Below are 22,318 nucleotides of genomic sequence, written 5' to 3' on the forward strand. Positions count from 1 at the left end.
AGAAAGAGAACGACTTGGTGATCTTGGCAAATAAATAATCATTAAAAGCCCTTTTAGAGGCTTCCCATTCCAGACTATAATGGGGTCCCACCAGTACCCTGTGTGGCACAGTGAAGTGTAGGCAGAAGAGAGAACGCACTTTTACGGTCATATGGGAATTCCTTTGTTTTTCCTGCAGAGGTTTGTCATTCCAGTGCATTTCCAAACGCTAATGACTGCGGAAAAAAAAAATCCTCTGGGCTATTTGAACTAATAATGCATGATTCACCATGTCATTAGCTTTTCCTAATTGAGGGTTTTTGGGGATTTTGTGCCAGGAGCAGATCGTCTCTTTCCCCTGCGGAGGTCTGAGAGGGAGTGCTTCCAGCATACCACTGAGAGACTGGGGAGGGGGGAAAAAAATCAATCACCATTTCAGGAACTTTGGAGAAACCCTGCTTTTTGCCCTCATATATTGAGAACTTCATCTTTGGGAAAGAAAGGGAGTCGAGAGCGCTGGCACTATCTGGCGCTTCCACCTCCGCCGCACAGTGCAGTATTAATAGATAATGAGAGAGAGACGCCGGATGTTTTTGATTTATGAGTACCTCTAGACTAACAATTACTCCACCGCCGAACTCCAGCAGCCCTTGGAGGGCCCAATTTAAACAAGTCGTAAATCCACACGCACCCGGGCGTGGCAGGCTATTACACCTCAACAGGAGGGACCCCCTGACTCCCATTGTTCGGGTCAATCGCCGACCATCATGACCATCACAAAAATGCCACCGGATATAAAATAATAAATCTACCGCGATACAGCCACCTCCACCTCCTTCAAACTTAACTTATTCTCTTGATACCTGGAGCATCTTTCACAAATACCATGAGTGAGTGAGGTTTTCTGAAATTCGTCAGAAGTTTTTGTTGTAAATTTCCAATGCCCTTCCTCTCAAATCAATGCTATAGTAAAAAAAAAATCATAATTAGAATTATATCACTAGCCCTAGTGGTGTTGCAGGATGTAGCATGGATTTTACCACAGGCAACGTGCTACATAATTAAACATCTTATCAGACAAGAATTCGTGCTTCACCTCCGGAAGCCAGATGGTGCTTTAAGCTGCACATGCTTCATGGCACCTCACTAAAAGGGGGACAGGCCATTGTCCTTTGCTGCGCTGCACTCAAAAACATGAAGCTGTTAGCCTCGCACACCAGCAGGAGTCATATTCTGCTCCTTCGGGGGGGGGGGACTCTGGCACTAACAACACCCACCGCACCCTGCCCCACTCCACGCCAGCCCTCCCAGCCTGGGCGCTGACAGTGCTCATTTGCTCTTTCTCCTCCATTCCTACCATTTCCCAAGTGGAGGAGAAATGGCAAATTATTGCTCTGTCTCCCAGTGGTCACTCTCTCTCTCTCTCTTTCTCTCCCAATTCTCTCCTCTGCTCCCACCCTTTAAGTGTGTGTGTGTGTGTCTGGCCTCACAGTTTGAAGCACGCCCGCTGCTAGTGGAGAGGTCTAAGGAAGGAGCAAAAATGCACTCCCCTCTCCATTGGAATCTAAAACAAACCCAACACAATAAAGAAGAATGCCGTGCAATACAACCCAGCAAGCTTGACCCCATCGAACCCAAGCAGCCAATATCCTGCACTCGCCAAGGCACATGCACTGCACTAACATCATCAAAAGCACATTTTCTCATCAGACAGCCATTGCAAAAGAATTTGCTGTTTCTTTCTCACCACAATCTGAAAATAATTGTCCAATTTCATCACGGCAAGACTACGACAATACGGTCTAAGTCAGAGATCATTATCGCAGCAGCGGCTTGTCCAAAACGTCCAGACTTCTAACAACAACCACATTACTCCAGATTTAGCTTCACCGTGTTGGCATTCGGCCCAGTGTCAAGTCCATTTTTCTTTATTCATGAATCACTACATGATCAAGTCTCTTTAAGTATTTCAGATTCACTTGGGAGATTGAAGGTCTTTCAGATGTTCAACTTTTGATTAATAAAATATACACACACACATAGATAATAGTTGTCAATCCAAGAAAAAAAATATTTTCACTTTCTGTTTCATTTCCAGTGTAATCCCACACAATTTCATTCCTCTAAGTTTAGAACCCAAAGCAATAAAGCTCAGATGGGGGCGAGTTGGTGGGGGGGGCAGCACTCAGCAGCACTCAGAAAGGAAGGAAGAGACGTCGGAGTTCGTCAAGGATTACTGAACCTGCACATTCACTGCATCCTCAAACCTATTAAACGACATCTCAGCGGTGCCTCGAAGGCACATCATATTGCTGGTGGAGGCAAAATAAAGGGGGACGCTGTCTAATTGCTTATAGATTTTCCTGGGAGGGAGAGTCGCTTTCTGTAACGTGTTGCTCGCTGTAAGCAAGACTGCTCGCAAATTGTTCAGTTCACGTCCATCTGCATCTCCATCCGGTGAGAGCCAGGCCTTTCTACTTAGTGCAGCTCACAGCTTCTTTCGCTTGAGCTGTGTGTTCCACCTGCATGCCCAAAAGCGGCTGATGAAACAGGGCCAGCGCTTAATCCATCTTGACGTGTGGTCTTCAGCCATCCTAATCAAAATCGGCCAAGTAAGACCTTGTAAACACAGATCACGTCCAGTTCAAAACTCTTGACGGATGAAACTGCTTTTCTGGGAGGCACGTAAATCTAAAACTTTAGCTGTAACTCCCCCTAAACAGTGTTGGTAGGAGAAATTTGGCATAACCCAATGACCACCATTGTGCAGCATCATGGGCTGTCTCAAGGTCAATCAGAATGGACACAAAAGGTCAATCACAGCCTGGACTTAATTGCTTCCAGAGCAGAGTTTTAAGAGACACCATCTGAGATTTTTATTATTTTTTTTTGCTAATCTCTCTGAATTCGACTAATTTTATCCCCTGGATGATGTAATCATGACTACCTGCCCCCATCTCTGTCTATGAACACACCTAAGGCATTTGTGCTTCACTGGCCCTGCCGTGTCATGTTAGCCTTTGGTTCACAGATCCTTTCAGGACTGTTCCCTGTCCTTTGCACGTGCCGTGCCAGAAATGAGAGAGTCTACTGACTTGTGCAGCCAGAAACCACAAATTTCTATGGCCATTTGTATTTTGTATATTATCACCATAGCCAGTCCTAGATTCAGACGTTTAACTTAATTAATTACCAGTTTAATTTTACAACAGTGTGCAGAGCTGCTCTGCTACGCAGTGTGCATACCATGCTCTGGAAGAACATTTTTGTCCTGATTTCATTTGCGAATCAATTGCAAATCACCAATATTCTATTATCAAACTACATTAATTGGTAGAAGAGTAGCAAAAAGTAATTAAAAGTGATATTATTAGATAATAAAAATGTCATATTATTTTTATTACTTTTATGATTTGTTTATTTTAATAATAAATTTAGTGCTTTATCCACAACCTTTTCTTAAACATTTATTTTGCTTATCAATTCTTTGTTAAAGAAATCCATCCACAAAGCACAAAGTCAAAGAGAAATCAGCAAAAACTGTGGAGAACTGCAGAAGCAACAGCATTTTGAGAATTAATGTGTCCCTTGTGCCTTTTCTCTTTCACTCAGAATAACAATGAAAGAGACAAACATCCCTTCACATGCTGAACCAGGACGTATGCAGGATGCATTGTGCCCCTGAGGGCAATTGATTGAACAGCGGTAGCTCTTTATGCTGTCTTGACCTGTTGTCCCATCTCCCTTTGTGATGCGGCGCACCAGTCTGGCTGCCTCATTTCATTCCCGACACGTATTTGAGATTAGCAGGGGGAAAAAAGTGTTATGGGACGTGATATAGATTTTCATGTATAGATGACAGAGTAGCATAGAAAATTACCAATGACCAACAGACATAAACGAACATAGAGACATGGACAAGTAAGGGGTATAGCTGCATGAGCCACCAGAATCACTCCAGCATTACTTTAGGTTCCTACAGGTTCTCAGTTCTCTACTCTACTGGAGGGATGGACATCAGGTTTCCAAAATAAATGTAATGCACATTAGATGTCTTGGTGATGGTGGTGTACAGCATCATCACTAATTGTCTAAAGTGTTGCTTTCACAGTGTTCTGTTGTGAGGTGATCCGCTGACTGAAGGTCATATAATATGATTTTTATCTTTCTCATTTTCATCAAGCATTCAGGGTGCTGTGGACAGAGGACAGAATAGAACCGATAAAGCTGAATACTCAGAAATGTTGCACTGATCTCTTACATTTGTTAAATTTGTTAGTGTAAAAGTACAGAAATATAGTTGCATTCTGGAATACTGTCCAAGCAAACTGTTTAACAATATCTTAATAATTAATAATAATGAATAACTCTAGCTACACCTACCATAGAACATTACAGGCTTAAAATTTGCACAACCATTCTTATACAGAACACAGTAATTTCACCACCATTAGCATGGTATCTGTAATTATCGCATTCCACATTTACAGATCCCTGTATACCATGCAGCTAGCATAAGAGAGTCTGTGAAGACACACAGCAGGGCAGTGGTGGCCTAGCGAGTAAGAAAGCGGACCCCTAATTGGAAGGATGTGGGTTCGAACTCCGAACCGCCCAGGTGCCACTGAGGTCACTGAAAAGTAGAGCGCACATTTCATTGTGTGCATCGTGTACTGTGCTGCAGTGTTTCACAATCACTTCACTTTCACTTCACAATATTATCTCACAATGACAAATCATTGTCGTGGATTGTGGTCATCTTCAGGATCAATCATTATCTTAGTGACTTCAGTGGGCTCCCAGAGGAGTGTTAGGAGTTAAAAGTGAGTTGGGGGTGTGAGTTTTTTTGTCTATTTATTTCAGTAGATATAGTTATTTATAAACAGCACAAACAAATTCCACAACTTGTACAATAACACTTACACACATCCTTGCACATTGTTGTTGTTTTTCTACTCTGTACTTGAGAGACACCATCTACCGGAATCAAATTCCTTGTATGTGCTTGCACTTACTTGGCCAATAAAATTTACGCTTATTTTGCTTGGAAACATGACCTTTGAATGAACTGTGTTCACACAGTTGCTTGGCATGGATGTACATTTGTTACAGCAACTGTTATCGATGTGAAGTGAAGCCACATTTCTGATCTCTGAACAGGAGGATAGAGCCACACCGTGAGTCCATCTTCGTTAAATACCCTTTCAGATTACTAGATGGGAAAGCAGTCCTGAAATCCACGTGATTTATTTACTTTTGTGGACATTGGCTGAAATTCATTTAGTAAAACTTACTTCATTCTTTGATTAACACTAACATTAGAACCAATTATGCTTTAACTTACTGACTGATACTCCAATGATTGCTCATTTAGAACCCTTTTAGAGTCCTCTCTCTGTACCCTGTTTTCCGTTTTCTTAATCACATATTTAACTCTTAACAATTATAACAAGAATGAAAGATGTGCATTTTCTCACTCAAATAAGGACTGGCTGGCTTTCGCTGGGCATACAGTTATATGGAAGGCTTTTGTTATAGGAGATCATAGGGTATGCAGTGCAGCTCTAACTTCAATACATTTCCACAGAACTGCACTGCTGCACTCACCAGCAGCAACGTCACGCACGTCGTTTCCGTTCAAAGACTTCTTTTAAATGCCTGTGCAACATAATGCATACTTTATGGATGTGTCAAAGTCATCTTAGTCATCCTATAAAAAATATAGGATAAACAATACATAAGAGACAACAGGAAGGCTTTGAATTACAAAACATCGATCACGCTCCCTTCGCAGAATGCAAAGAGGCACATTGTGCGCCTTGAACCTGTCCTGATGCTTTAGCCTTAGCGGCTGATCGTTGCGCTGCGAGAGGGCTTTTGCCAGAGTGCCTTTTCTGCTTTATAGCATGTTAAACTGATAACAGCCAGATCAAAAAGCGATTACATAAACTGCGAAGCCAACATCGGGGGAGGCTGAAAAGGCTGACATGAGTGAATGGGGGGGAGAAAACCTTCCAGGGCGTGCATGATGCTCTCTCAGCATCTTAGCTGAAATGCCTAATGTCAGATGTTCTCAGCCCCACTTTACAATTACTGCAACTGAACTGGGTTCATATTTTATTGAGCGGTGAGCAATGTGTGTGACTGGAGCGAAACGGCAGCCTCTGACATGCCGGGTGAGAGTGGAAACTGCGTGGATGTGCGCTGCTGAGTAGACAAGGCTGAAGGTTTTGAGCTCAAAGAAAAAAAGTCATTGATCAGCTCATTAACAGGGAGGGGAGAGAACAAAAAAGCAACGAAGTTGTACAAGAAATGAAGCTTCATTAGGATGGCAAGCCTTGAGAAATGGGACGCCCAGGGGCCATTGGGCGATCACAGCAGGTGCTTCTGCACCTGATTATGGAGTCCCGATCCATCCCAGCTGAAACCAGTTAGGCTTGATGGACCAGGACTACATAAGAACCCAGTAGGTGCTGCCACATTAAGGTGGACATTACTTACCTTTGTGTTGCTCCTGTCGTTCTGGACACCCACACACAAACCTTTGGGCCAGTTTATGTTTTTCCTTTTCAGCCATCATGCCTGATTTGATTTCTGTTTGTCAGAACATGCCCCGCTTCTGTGCCTCCCTTCCCTTCATGCCTCAAGTCGTGAAAGAATATGGAAGCCCACAGCGAAGCAAGCGAAGTAAGCGGAGGAGAAAACGAAGAAGAGTAGGGCAGAGTGATGAGTGGATTGGCGAACACGGTGCCATCCGTGTAATGGGGCCGTGCCATGGTGAATGCTCAGGTGGAGCGTGAGTAGCCCCAGCATGGACTGCAGCACCCGGAAGTGGGTCGACCTGTGGATAAGCGGGTGGGAGGAGCAGGACGATGCTGAGGTCAGCGTCGAAGAAGAGTGGAAGCACGACATGAAGTTCGCATACACAATCATGGACGTGCTGACCAGCAAGGAACTCTGCGCCATCCTCAACCGCACCCAGGTTGGGAGGGATGAGGCCAACGCTGATGTCAGCGATGATGGCGTAGAGTGGGGGTGGAATGACGCAGGGTATGCTCCCCCCACCACGTACACGCTGACACGTCAAGATCCCTGCGTCTCCCCCCCACACTTCCTGGTGTATGAAGGAGAGAGAGGGGGGGACAGCGAGGGGGAGGAAGAAGGCTGTGTGGGGGTAAGCTGTTGGAAGAGGGTGACTGTGCTGCTGGTCCTACCTCGCTATGAACTCACCTCTCCAGCTCCAGTCGTGGACTCACCAACCCTACTGCCAGCCAGATGGCATGGCAGTAACAGCGCCCATTTACATTTACATTTAAGGCATTTATCAGACGCCCTTATCTAGAGTGACTTACAATCAGTAGTTACAGGGACAGTCCCCCTGGAGCAATTTTAGAGTTAAGTGTCTTGCTCAGGGACACAATGGTGGGATTTGAACCCGGGTCTTCTGGTTCATAGGCAAGTGTGCGGTAGGCTACTACCACCCTGGCCTGCTGCAGAGAGTGTCCCTCTTTCCCGCCATCTACCAATACCAGCTACTCGCACACGCCCCCCAACATCTCCAGCCGCGCCGGCAGAGCCATCAGTGGTCGCCATCCACCTCCAGAACACGCCCACCACCACCTGCAGTAATGCGCACAGCCCACTGCAGGCCAAGACGAATGTGCCTGCCATCCGCCGGCCTCCCACACCAGTGCAGAGAAGCCGCCCTCCGGTGTCGCCAAATAACGTGGCTGCCCAGGGTTCCCGACTCTCACTTTTCTGAAAGGGCTCTGGTCCCCCTGGATACCAGTGTGGAGGACGGGACAGTCAGGAAGAGGGCCTGCTCGTCCCAACAGATGCAGACGGTGCTGTGGCAGGGGATGCAAGGGACCCGAGGGTGCCGACCAGAGGGTGCCGCCATGCGGTATGGTACACGGACTCCGGCCTGGTTTGATTTTTTTTGTTTATATTAACTATTCTTTGTCAGAACATGCCTCGCTTCTGCGCCTCCATTCCGTTCTGGCCCCAAGTCATGACAAGAAATGTGTAAAAAGCGTGAGAATTAGAAAAGATGCAAAGAAAAAAAAAATTGCAAGGAATTGCAAGGTGATAACGGTCAAAATTATTGATTAATTCTTACCTTTAAGGCATCTTTTCCCAAGTCTCCTTTTACAGTGTTGAAAAGCACTGAAAGAAATGAGAAAAATATAATGTTAAGTTGCTATTATAGCCAAGCAATGAGCCTCATCAGTGAAAATTAGGACTGATGCAAATGGAAAGGTTAGTTACTGGCCAATCTGTAACTCATTCAGGGGTGCAGATTCAGTTTGAGTTGGCGGACAGGGCTTATGTTGAGACTGGTCTTCGTAGCAGCTAACTCGCCTAGGAAAATTTGTAATTAGAGCTCAGGTCGCGGTCCAATTACATTGGCATTGATCCACAGGAAAGAGGAGCTTCTCGAAAGGATTTCCAATCGATACGTTGCATCAAAAGCAAGCTGGCCTGAGATGAAGTTCCATAGCAGTCGATTTGCACACATGCAGCTACAGTCCTCTGGAGAAGCAGGGTTTTTTCGTTCAGGGGGTTAGGTTTTATACCAGACGCTAACTCTTTTTGAACACTGAGCGTTCATCAGACAGATTTCTACTGAGAAACTACTTTATAAAACACTGAGCTACTAAGAGACATACATACACACATTCAGTACACACAGTTGCAAGCATGTACAAAAGCATGTACAAAAAATATCTTTCATGATTAATCCGGTAATTTTTCAGCGGGACTCCAGCATATATGGATCATAAAACTTTAATTGCAGTTGAACCATGAAACATTTCCACACTGGCTAAGGTCAGCGATAAGATACCTGTATTATTCACCAACTGCATGGCAGAACTGTTATTAAATTATTGAGCACCATGCAAATTACACCACTAATGTATGAAGCCTCTAGCTGTACTCCACATTACGAGCAAGGCGATGAGACATAATGAGATAAGGGAGAATATTTCTTAGGGCGATAACAGAACTTTCATTGTACAGACTATATATAAATTTAACAGCCAGTGAACAGACGAAAATATATTTAAGAACTAAATTTGCTTTTTTGCAACCAGTCCTCATTTAAAACAGAAGTTGGCTCAGATTAAAGTGAACAAATTGAATGTTTACTGCACCTAAGAGGTATTTCATGCCACTCTGTTAATGAAACTACATATTTTCACTGTTTTTTCCTGATTAATGACTTTAATTAATTAACACAGGAGAGGAACTCTGTTTGAAGGCTGGGTTCCTCTCCTGTGTTATAACAAAAGCTGCTGGTCCAAAGCCTGGGGAGGGCATCTGGCATAAAACTTTTGCCAGGTCAATTGTTTAGACAATGGCACCTCAGTGGTACCTTCCTTAACCCCTAGGCCACCACTGCTCTGGTCTGCCAATGAAGTGCTACTTGTTCTGAGTTGTTAAGCTAATGATATTTACAGATCTGGTCCTAGTGAACGAGAATTGCTGGTGTCTTCCCATTGTAAGTCGCTTTGGATAAAAGCGTCTGCCAAATAAAGTAAAGTAAAGTAAAGTAAAGTAGTGAAAAAAAATTTGGGATTTCAATGATAAATATTTTAAAGCACTTATGTAAGTCATTCTGGACAAGAGTGTCTGCCAAATGGTATAAATGCAAATATCATAAAAAATATTCAGATTTTAAGTATATTTCTAGATGCTATTCTTATATTATAATGCTATTCTTATATTATTCTTATTATATTTAAGAGACCCATTTTAAGTGTGCTATTAAACACTACAACTTCATGAAAGAACAAACTATTTAAAAGCACAATGGCAAATTATAAGGTGCGCTATAAACATTCTCTGTTAATTCTACGGTCAAAAAATACAAAGACAGACTGTGTCCTCATCTGGTCTGTCAGGAAGTATAAAAAATGTAGAATTTTCTTAAAAAGCCAGCTTCCTGAAGGAATACATCCAAGTTCACTCGCCATTCTGCCGCATCTGTCTTAAACTCTCCATCTTTTTCATAAGGGCCCCAGGAGAACGATGGGCCGCCAAAAGACAGGGAGAAAAGCCATTTGCTGTCACTCCCTGCCATGAGCACTGCTGTGAGGGCTGTACTTTCTCAGCTCCTTAATTAGCTCCGCTGCTCTCCACAAAGTCACCACACGTGAAAACGAGAAGCGGGTCTTCCTCAAGATCCCACTCTGGCCTCTGAAATGAAACATGCACAAGCAGCAAAAACCAGTGACCTAGTTGGTAGCGCAGCCTGAAATCTCTGAACTATTTGTTCAACATATTAAAGGCGTCTCATCAAACAACAGGCACTGCCAGGCATAAAGTGTTCATTAGTTGCGCAAAAATAAAAAAGCCCCTCCTTGCTTCAATTTTCTTCTCTAAAATTCTCTTCCAAACTAGATGTTGGAAGAGAATGAAGTCATTCTTACAGCCAGCTTTATAGGACCTCGGGGGAAGCTGCCAGCTTGCACAGCCTTAATCAAGCAATTCGATTGGCTGGTAAAATGTTTCAAACAGGAATCTCCCAATTGTACTGGGCATCCAGGAAATATGCGAGACAAACTATGAGAAGTTCCTGAGTGAAGATACATACCTAGATACCTAGAATCTAATGAAGTTCATTAAAACTATTAAGATATTTCCCAGGTGATTTCACATTTGTTATATTGGGGGTGGGGGGTGGGGGGCACACCTTGCTTGTACCAGGCTGGACCCCCTTTTGCCTTCAGAACTGCCTTAATCCTTCGTGGCATAGATTCAACAAGGTCCTGGAAACATTCCTCTGAGATTTTGGTCCATATTGACAGGAGAGCATCATGCAGCTGCTGCAGATTTGTCTCTGCACATCCATGATGCGAATCTCCCGTTCCACCACATCCAAAAGGTGCTCTACTGGATTGAGATCTGGTGACTGTGGAGGCCATTTGAGTACAGTGAACTCATTGTCATATTCAAGAAACCAGTTGGAGATGATTCGAGCTTTATCACATGGTGCATTATCCTGCTGGAAGAAGCCATCAGAAGTTGGGTACACTGTGGTCATAAAGGGATGGACATGGTCAGCAACAATACTCAGGTAGGCTGTGGCCTTGCAATGATGAGTATTAAATTAGTATTAAAGGACCCAAAGTGTGTCAAGAAAATCTCCCCCATACATCACCACCAGCCTGAACCGTTGATACAAGGCAGGATGAATCCCTGCTTTCATGTTGTTGATGCCAAATTCTGACCCTACAAACCGAATGTCACAGCAAAAACCGACTCATCAGACCAGGCAACATTTTTCCAATCTTGTATTGTCCAATTTCGGTGAGCCTGCATGAATTGTAGCCTCAGTTTCCTGTTCTTAGCTGACAGGAGTGGCACCCGGTGTGGTCTTCTCTGTATTGACCATTCTCTGTAAACCCTAGAGATGGTTGTGACAATCCCAGAAGATCAGCAGTTTCTGAAATACTCAGACCAGCCTGTCTGGCACCAACAACCATGCCACGTTCAAAGTCACTTAAATCACCATTCTTCCTGATTCTGAAGCTCGGTTTGAACTGCAGAGGTTCGTCTTGACCATGTCAACATGCCTAAACACATTGAGTTGCCACCATTGGCTGATAAGTAATTTGCATCTCCGAGCAGTTGGACAGGTGTGCCTAATAAAGTGGCCAGTGAGTGTAGATTTCCTTAAAACTCAAGTTTGCTCTTTTGAAAAATGGACTGATAAAGCAGTGTAGTAATTCAGTGTACTTTTATTTATAGCATTAACAGCAAATGGCTCCTGAAATCCAACTTTTCTCATCCATTAAAGGTCATAGCTGCAAGTGTGTCTACAGTAATGGACAAATATAATAATATATAAGTTATGACGGAACTGCAGAACTCACACTGCTAGGATACCATCCTCCATAACTCCCCACGGCTCTCCATCCCAGGCCAAATCCTCATACTGGCTGAGGCAGATAAGAGGACTGAAATGGGAATAGTCCTGGAGCCAAAGTGATTTCATGGCATCCCAGCTCGCAGCTCTGTATAACCTCAGCTTCTTTTACCCCATTTTTTCCCTCCCTCTTCACCTTATGGATCTGTGCATTCGTATGTAACCGCTGCCACCAGTTCACTTAGTTCCTCATGGATTATAGTCCAGCACAGGTTCCAGCGAGAAACTGTGATTTATCACCTCGGGGAAACTAATTCCACGAATGTCAGGGATGAGCTGTATACTTTCCTTCTCAAAACAAAGATCACGGAAGCTATTAGAAAACCATTTGCATTGAGCACACCTCGAGAGAGCAGCACTCGCTCACCACAAAGTCACGGTCCAAAAGAATCAAAGAAAGAAAGGCTTCAGGCCTATTAGGATGCCGAAGCGTATTGTGGTGGCATTAGAGGTTACTGCAGGCATTATGAATTATGAATGCACTGCATAAGTGCAACAGTTTAACCCAGTTCCATGCTTTTATTACACAGTTTTCAGTGGTTTAGGTGAAACGACCAACAGAACAGCGCTGATGCTGTGCGACTTTCGCACCTGCGCAAACAGAGAAAGTAGGGCAGGTTCCACCTGCAATTAATACCAAATTCCACATCAAGCCTGCAATGCCTGTTTTCATTACTTTAAAGTGCTAATGCAGAAAGAGGTTTTTTTTGGGTGAGTAAGCAATGCCGGCGTCTGCAGAGAAAATCCATATAGTACACAACCAGGTTGCTTTTATTTAAAAAAGAATTACTTTTTTTTTCTCATTTCACTTTTTGCTTCTCTCGGACAGTGACCAATAGAGAAATGTCACATCTTGATATTAAACCTTCAGCATTTCTTTTTTTTTTTTTTTTGCGCTGTTGGTATATTTGTGGCCCCAGGGGTTCCACGAGCATCACATGTTCCGTGCATTCAGTAGCAGTAACCCTGACATGAACAAATGAAGGGACCTCAGGGACCTGGAGGTGGCGCAGAATTCAGCCACCGGGCTGAATCACACAGAGCCTGTACTGAAGCTGAACGTGTTTCAGGTTTTATCATCATAAATTCACCAACGTGGCCCATTCTTTTCAAAATGCTGATTTTAATATTGAAGATCTAATAATCAAAACCATTTCTGCACTAACGGTCTGATCTCCTGTTCAAAAGACACAATACTAAAGGGCGCAAGTTTAATTAATGAGAAACCCTGCTTTTATCTATACTGCCCTCTATATATACCGCCTAATAGATGTTGGATGGAAAAAATAAATAAATATAAAACCTTGGTTTCAATTACAAAACAAACAGCAAATCCCTCCCTGTGACACAAATGGGAAATTTTCCTTCTGCACCCCCAGGCTATGTGTGAGCTACTTAAACCACTACAAGACAGTTTTCTGGGGAAGGAGCAGGTCTAATTCTGGGAGGTAATGCACAAAAAAAAGCATAATTTAACACGCACGCATGCCCACACACACACACACACACACACACACACACACACACATATATATACATATGTATGTGTATATGTATGTATGTATGTTTGGTAGTGGTTTAAGCAGGTAGTGTGTGTGCCAGAAAATAGTCTGCTACTGAAAAAAAAGAAAAAGAAACTGTTTTATTATATTATTAATGAGATGCAAGATTGGAGAAGACAGTTTTGTGCTATTATAAAATTTTACGTCGACATTTTCGAGGCCTTCTACCTTCTTTCCAACATCTCTCTTAGTTATGATGCAATAACTTCTGGTAGCTGGATAACTGGCGCGTTATTGCCTGTCTAGAACTCAATTCATGGACGCATTGCAAGCCGTACATCTGCCTGCCATCTTCCAGATGATGTGGCTTTTGGGAAAGCACTGAAAAAAACGAGAATAAACGCAACCTTGGTCGAATAATATTTCGAAAAAAAAAAAAAGAACCCCGCAAGACCGTGTTAATGGTCAGGTTCAGAGATTTGAATTCTTCAGGTGGTCTGCGGTCCGCGATGCCACCCGGCAGGTGTTACCGAGTCGTTTTACTGTAATTACGACTGTTCGGCAGCCGGAAGACGAAATATTTCTAGGACTGTGACGAAGGAGCGACGGCTCTTTGGCGTCTTTAGCGGCTGGCGGGCAGCTGCTGTACAACTTTAGAACAGTAAAAAAAAATAAAATAAATTAAAACACGACACGCAGCCCGGTCCCTCGCCAGCAGGGTGGCGACATGTTCCAAATACACAGGGGGTGACACAGACAACCCGACAGTACATTAAAATATGATAGAATAAAAAACGCGCGGATAACTTCCCTCTCGCGGAACGCACTACTAATAGCTTTGTTAGCTCTCACTTCGCCGGAGCTTTTCGTTCGGCTAGAAACGCGCTTCTCTGTCGGCTTGACACGTAAAAGTTGAACCGCGGTCTGCCCCGGGCGACCAAAAAGATCAGCCTTTGGTCGCCGGAAAAAAAAAAAACTTCAAAAAAGACAAGAACCGTAAATACTTACTGGACGTGCAAACGACGAGGAGCACAGTCACTCTATATCCGACACGAGACGCCCAGGGAAGCATAATGGCAGCAAGCGGCCGCCAAAGTGCAGGATCTTTTGCAGCCGGAGCAGCCGATTTGACCGCGTTTCAGCGCGAACTGTCGTAACTATTCGGGAGTGCGAACCATTGTAAAGAGGGCGACAACGCTGCCTTCCCGACTGGCGACGCCACGGGTGGCGGAGCCGCGACCTCTCGCGGCCGCTCCGGGAACTGCATGTGCGCCCGGGTGGCGCATTTGTTTACATGTCACGTATTCCTGTTGTTGTCCTGCACGTTACTTGGCATTCAGACCGAATCGCACGGAACATCGTGCTTACAGTAGCTGTATAATCAATCAGTCAGATTGTTATTGGAATCAGTTCAGCGTAATGCCGTGAATAGATGCGTCATAAATATATTATTAAAGCAAATATCAAATGCCACTGCTGCAATATATAGAAATGGGTGTTTTAACTGATCGATGTTATATAGCACTTATACGTACAGTACATGCCAAAAGTTTGGACACAACTTCTCATTCAATGTGTTTTATTTATTTTCATGATAATTTACATGGTAGATTCTCACTGAAGGCATCAAAACTATGAAGGGTGAAGGCAAAGGGGCCAACGAGTGCTAAACACCTCTGGGAACTCCTTCAAGACTGTTGGAAAACCATTTCAGGTGACGACCTCTTGAAGCTCATCGAGAGAATGCGAAGAGAGTGCAAAGCAGTAATCAGAGCAAAGGGTTGCTATTTTGAAGAAACTAGAATATAAAACATGTTTTCAGCTATTTCGACTTTTTTGTTAAGTACATAACTCCACATGTGTTCATTCATAGTTTTGATGCCTTCAGTGAGAATCTACCAATGTAAATGATCAGGAAAATAAAGAAAACACATTGAATGAGAAGGTGTGTCCAAACATTTGGCCTGTACTGTATGATATTTACACATATTTTCTCATATGCGAATGGCTGCATGGAAAACTGTGGAAGTGCGGCTCCGGCGAAGCTCTCTGGAAAGTTCGAATGCATCCACTATAAGCGGCACAAAAATACAAGGCTTGTGATTCTTGAAAGAGTATTGGAACATTCTTCACCCCACAGAGGCGTCGTGTTATTTGGCACCAGGAGCAAGACCAAGTGAGCCTCCATAGCGTGGCTTTTTATAACCCTCGTTTGTATTTTGCGGATTCCGAAAAAGTTCTGCACTTTACGGCGCATACCGACTAACTCCTCGATAGATGGTAACAAATTCAGGGAGCACTGTGTTCTACTTCAACAGGCCCTGATGTCCAAGCGGAAAAAATAATCCCATTTGCCATATAATTTAGTGCCGCTATGTGATGGCAGAGTGTGGGTCAAGGTACACATTTTCTTTTTTTTTTCGTAATTTTTTGCAAAGAAAGTGCAAGATGGCTATACAGAATCTGCCCTGTAACGTAGCCCAGTCAGTTTCCACCTGACATTTTGATTGCCTGAGAGGAATCTTGGGAAAGACAATATCCCACGATCATAACAAGCACGATTCAAGCGGCTGCTTCCGTCCAGGGCCATGCAAGGGGCCAGTGAGGCAGCAGCATTACGAATCAAATTCGTCCTACGGATCCACCACCGCATCCCCAGCTGATGCCGCAAACAGGAAGTCATCGGTTGGCTAATCTGAAAGTCACAGCCTCTGACTGGAATGTGTCGGCAGCAGTTTAGCACAGAGCGGGTGACGTCCATGATTCTGGCCAAGATGAGAGAAACTGCTGAGGCCAGCCTGTGGGGAAAAAAATTTACGGAATGTGTCATTTCTGTAAGTTCCCCAACACTTTGAGAACTTTTCAGCAATTTTTTATAGCCTGTAATGCTGTACAGGAAATGCTACCAACATGTGGACTTCATGATAAGTGGATGTTTGTACCCAGAAGTTAAAATCCTTTGTAGTGTGCTGGTATAAACTATATATTTTTTTTGAGATTTGTGTGTTTTCTTGTCATGCCAATGATTTTATCATGTAAACTCTTCCTTCTTCTCTGATCCAGAACGAAGGTCTGTGCTGAGTGCTGCCAAGATTGCTGGCTTAAAATGCCTCAGGCATGATGAATGACACCACAGCAGGTAAGCCACTAATCGATTAGTCTTTTGGCAAGCTGGTCTATTTATTACTCAAAGCAGCACTGACATGCCCTCGATGTCACTCCTCCACAGTGGCTCTGAATTACAGCATATACCTATAAGACCTGCCAGCCCTGGAAGAGAAGCCCTGGCTGGTGGTGTTCGTGGATATGGGTCACTCGGCCTTGCAGGTGTCTGTGTGTGCATTCGACAAGGGAAAGCTGAAGGTAAAAGAAGAATGTCCATGATTGTGACCCTTAAACAGTATATGTAGGAGTGCAGATGGTCAGCCCGTCCTTTTGATCCTGTGATCTCCTGAGTTGGAATCTGCAGTAAAATCCAAAAGGATCTATCTATTTGAGATTCCCCACTGTTTTAAACTGAGTATTTATTTTAATTTCAGCATTATTGTATTGGCAGGTTCTGTCCACTTCATTTGATCCATGTTTGGGTGACAGGGATCTTGATGAAAGACTTGTGGAGCATTACCGTGTCAACCTCAAGTCCAAGTACAACCCGGATGTGAACTCCCAAGGCCGGGCCTTCATGCGAGAATGAAAAGCTTAAAAAAATCCACAGAAAATCCCTTGCAGTAGTGAATGTTTTGTGGCTGAGAAGGATGTTTGTGTGAAGATTACAAGGTATGAGGTCAGAGAAGAGAGTGAGACTCCTGTATCATTATTATTATTGTTCTTTTGTTAATATTTTGTTAATATTGTGCTTCGGACAGTTTTTCTAGAATAAATTGCAGCAACACTATGTTATTCACACCGGGCAAAATTCGAGGAGATCTGTGCCGACCTAATTGAACACGTTTAGAACAGGCCCATGCCAGTTAGTGACATCCACGCCGCTGAGATTGTCGGAGCAGCTTCGCTCATCCCAGCCGTGAAGGCGCAGATCAGCAAATTCTTCCAAAAGGATGTCAGCACCACACTGAACGCTGACGAAGCTGAAGCCAGAGGATGTGCTCTGCAGGTAAGCTTGATAAATGCCACTCACCGACATGATTACTTAGACCAGACATGAACGCAGAGGAGGGCACACGAATGCACGTTCAACGAAACAAGTTCCTTTTTCCGCAGGGTGCCATACTTTGCCCTTCATTCCGGGTGAGAGAGTTTTCCATCAGCGATGTCAGCCCTTTCCCAGTCTCGATCTCCCGGAGCAACAAAGAATGTGAAGACAAATCGGAAGCTGCAGCTCCCGGCCTGGAAAACACTGCTTTGCTTGATCCTTGAAGACTTTGTCAAATTTTGACATATGTTGATGCTCTCAGATCTGAAGCATTTTTTTGTTTTTCTCATCCCTCCAGGTGCGAAGAGATATTTGGCAAGAATCAACCATCTGTGTGCTCCAAAATCTTTACCTTTTTGTGCGGTAAATTTTTTTATGCCTTATCCTGAGGCAAAGATTGGTAAGTATCTGTCAGTGATGACTTGATTTGCTCTTTACATGCCCACATAGTTTATATATGTGCATTGGGAGTGAACGCTCAATACTGCTTCAGTAAGGGGAGTTCAAGGTGCAGAAGGTGCAGCCTCAGAAGGACGGCGAGATGTCAGATGGTCAAGGTGAATGTGCTGTCGATTGCAGATGGGACTGTGAATGTTACCTCTGCTTTGGTGATGAAGGTCACAGCAGATGGTCTGCAGGCAGACACTGAGGAAGACGAAGAGACTGCCTGGCATGATTTTCATGATGAAATGATTTCTGAGGTACGGTGCTTTGTCTTTCTTGTTCTGATTATGTCCTTGAATGCTGTATGTATTCTCATTGTTTGTAATCAGCATTGATTTTGCTGTTAGGCATTTGCAATTTTATATATGTGATCAGTTTCTCAATGCTTAGTGGCAGTATTTGTGTATTTTATGTATTTATATATTAAATAATAAGATGTGTTTTAGATGAACATGCATAAGAAGCTAAGAAATGCCAATTTCCCTCTAAACTGTTCGATCCTAAGACCTGGATTTCCAGATTCTTTGGAAGCTGTCTAATTCAGTGACTGCCTGATCAGCAAGGTTTATGAAAACTGTATTATGATACTCTTATGCTGATTTTTTCCAAGTAACTAGGTCCTTCAGGGGATTATAGGATGGAGAAATGTTAATGGCTTCTGCTCTGGATGACAGTGAGAATTTACACTTGACCTCAAAAGCCCACACACTCAAACATACACCAGTTATGCAAAATACTACATGAACATACACTTACTGCTGCATGTTTACTAGTGTTGTAGTCAAGACCACCTAAGCCGAGACCAAGACCAAGACATCACATAACTCAGATCAACTGTAGAAAAAAGCCATTGCTGTTAAGTGTCAGTACTTGTTAAGTCTAATTCATGTTATATTTCCAATTATATTGTCCATATGTCTCTCATTTAAAATCTCCCACAAATGTCATAGTTATGAGGAATGATTAAAAATAATATTCTCAGCAATCCACTCATATAACAATTTTATCAGACCTTGTCAAGGGAAAGAGATGGGACGTTCAGTTTGGATAAAAGCGTCTGCCATAAAGTAATGTAAAGTACCAAAAAGATTTTCATATTAAGTCTCGTATACCAGGAACAGAGGCCTCGGGTAAGCTATGAATGTGGCTCTCTAAAAACTTACACACACTTCATGATGGAGCATACTCAATTTTCATTTTGGAATGTCATACAATGAAATTATTGGTGCTCGTGCACATAGACATGGGATTGTAATCAGCCAGACTCTTTTTCTGTGCATACTGAAAGACAACAGGCTCGGCCGAACGGAAAGCCTAAACAAGCTTAGGTCACATTATTGACTTCATCCAGGAACAATTACGAATCATAATAGGCGAGTTGGATTCTGAGGGGTCAGCATACAGGCATAAACGGAGAGAGTACTTCTCAAGGGGACCTAATTATATTTGGCACATTCATTCAAAAAGTTAAAACATTTTTGCAGTGTGTATTAATGGGTGTACCAACAGCAATTTGTCTGAATTCTTACAAAACAAGAAGTTATCCAAGAGTTATTGGGGGCTATTTTATAGAAGCGTACGAAATGTTACTTGTGCACACAGAATAACAACTTATGCACAGACGAAACATTTTTACCATTTCATGGTACTTAGTAGTGAGTGATCTATCTGCTTGCAAAAAAAACTAAATATCTCCTTTTGAACAAAATAAGATATTATGCAAGTTTTTCCTCATAATTTCACAAGGAACGCAGGTGTTCACGAAATCCAGACAAGAGGAAGGAACAGGAATAGACAATAGACGATCTAACTAGAATTGAGGTGAGCTGAGTTGTGGCTGGTTAATGGTCACATGAGTGAGACAAGACCAAGACCAAATAGCATCAAGACCAAGACAAAACCAAGACCAAATAGTGTTGAGACAAAAGACAAGGCCGAGACCAAATAGCATTGAGACCAAGGCAAGACAGGGACCAAATAGCAAATAACATCAAGACTAAGACAAACCGAGACCAAATAGCATCGAGACCAAGACAAGACCGAGACTAAATAGCATTGAGACCAATACAAGACCGAAACTAAATAGCGTCGAGACTGAGACCAAATACTGTCGAGACCAAGACAAGGCTGAGACCAAATAATGTTGAGATCAAGACAAGACCGAGACCAAATAGCGTCGAGACCAACTCAAGAACAAGACCAAATAGCATTGAAACCAAAAAAATGCTCTTGAAAACTTAATTAATGTTCACTGATTTGATTACAAGCATGAAAACTATACAGTAATTGGCCATCATGTGGTGGCCAGAAATTCTCCACTGTAAAATGCCACTCTGGCTTCAATGCCACAAGCTGTGTGCTGCCTGCATCAGTGGAAAATGCTTCTTTTCATTACTGCTGTTAGCACATAGATGTTGAATAATTCATATACATTGCAGCTATTGATGTGCTCTGTAAATGATCGATGAAATGTCACGCCATGAATCAGAAATTTCAGTTATGGGCTTGAGATCAAAGCCTAGGTTATCTTGCTGTTTTAATTTTGCCCATGGTCCTAAATATAAAAATTTGCCCTGTTGAAAAAGAGCAGATCCATGCTCATTCGCAAAGTGTGAGAGGGCTCCATCTCTCACTTACAGAATGAGTAACTGTGTATTTCTGCTAATGTGCAGTTGTTTGCAGAAATACTATGGCGGGTGTGTGCTGCCATTAAAATGCAAGATATGTTTCTGCAGCTTAGTGGCGAGTTTCAGAGTTGACCTCCTCAGGTTAAAAAGCCAAAGGTTAAGGTGAAACATGTGAGACTGCCTGTTGAATTACAAACCAGCTTGGAGAGGAACTTCTTAACAATTACATTGAGAAAGAGTTGTGTATGTGTGTTTGGACACACCTTCTCATTCAATGTGTTTTCTTTATTTTCATGACCATTTACATTGGTAGATTCTCACTGAAGGCATCAAAACTATCAATGAACAAAAAGTGGAGACCTGGCCTTCACAGTCACTGGAAGTCCTTCAAGACTGTTGGAAAACCATTTCAGGTGACGACCTCTTGAAGACCAACTCAAGAGTGTAAAGCAGTAAAAGGGCGGCTATTTTGAAGAAACTAGAATATAAAACATGTTTTCAGTTTTTTCACCTTTTTTCCCACATGCGTTCATTCATAGTTTTGATGCCTTCAGTGAGAATCTACCAATGTAAATGGTCATGAAAATAAAGAAAACTCATTGAATTAGAAGGTGTGTCGAAACTTTTGACCTGTACTGAATGTATTTATATGTGTGTGTGTGTGTGTGTGTGTGTGTGTGTGTGTGTGTGTGTGTGTGTGGTGTGTGTGTGTGTGTGTGTGTGTGTGTGTGTGTGTGTGTGTGTGTGTGTGTGTGTGTGTGTGTGTATATATTATATATATATATATATATATATATATATATGTGTGTGTATTTGTGTGTGTTCATGTGTGCGTGTGTGTATGTGAATATTAAGAGGTCGTTTTATATGTATAGACTCAGCTTTCCTGAATGACTGTATCTGGGTAGAATTTCTTATAAGGTTTTGTTTTTTGCATAGGGAAATTACAAATTAAAAGCAGTTTTATCATTCCTGTTTTTTAAACAGGGCAGAATGATCGTACAGGATCAGTTGGAGAAGGACTGTTGACTGTGACTGAGAATTTGGCATTATGATGAGGGTGAAGATGAGAACAAACATACCTATGTGAATAGACTGTCTGAAATTCTGGTAAGTATTTCATCTTCATTAATTAAAAGAATAAAAATGAACAATACTTAGTATTTTTCATTTAGTTATCTGGCCATTTGCCTGTATGTGCTGTGCTTTGCATTAAATAAATATTCCAGAGTAAAATTACAATGGAGTGCACTTTTCTGGCCATGTTTTTTTTTTTGTTTTTTGAGATTTTGTGGCATAAATATTCTGGAGCATTTATCAGAAAGCTAACATTCAAAAAGCCATTTTAGACCACTGGTGCAAAGTGAACTGACGCAGCCTTACATGCTGGTATGAAACAAGCTGTATTATCTGCCCTACAGACGCTTGGCAGGCCTGTACAAATCCGATATCAGGAATCCGAGACAAGGCCTTAGCTGTTTGGAGAGCTCTGGAGACAATTACAGAACTACATTAAGACTGTGGAGGAGTACAGCAATGGGCTAAGCATTCAAATATGAGCTGAATGATAATACTGAAGGTTTGCGTACAAGACATCCAGGAGTGGTTTACTAGAATGAGGAAAGCACAAGAGATACTCTGTCTGAGTTAGGACCCAACTGTTCACTCCACTGATATCCAT

The 22,318-nt window shown here is 42.7% G+C and overlaps 1 protein-coding gene and 1 pseudogene across 1 annotated transcript in view; one reads left to right on the forward strand and one right to left on the reverse strand.

Annotated features, from left to right (window-relative positions):
- Positions 1-14,632, reverse strand: part of b3glcta (beta 3-glucosyltransferase a) — a 47,005-nt gene extending 32,373 nt beyond the window's left edge. Inside the window, exons 1-2 of the mRNA XM_028961331.1 lie at positions 14,422-14,632; positions 8,099-8,145 (exon numbers count right to left, since the gene is read on the reverse strand). Of these exons, the coding sequence (XP_028817164.1) occupies positions 8,099-8,145; positions 14,422-14,485 (111 nt within the window). The 5' untranslated portion in view covers positions 14,486-14,632. The remainder of the gene's footprint in view (positions 1-8,098; positions 8,146-14,421) is intronic.
- A 1,501-nt stretch (positions 14,633-16,133) lies between these two features.
- On the forward strand, positions 16,134-22,285 carry LOC114769629 (heat shock protein 105 kDa-like; annotated as a pseudogene).
- Positions 22,286-22,318: the final 33 nt, after the last annotated feature.

Source organism: Denticeps clupeoides, chromosome 19, assembly GCF_900700375.1.
Source record: "Denticeps clupeoides chromosome 19, fDenClu1.1, whole genome shotgun sequence".
NCBI lineage: Eukaryota > Metazoa > Chordata > Actinopteri > Clupeiformes > Denticipitidae > Denticeps > Denticeps clupeoides.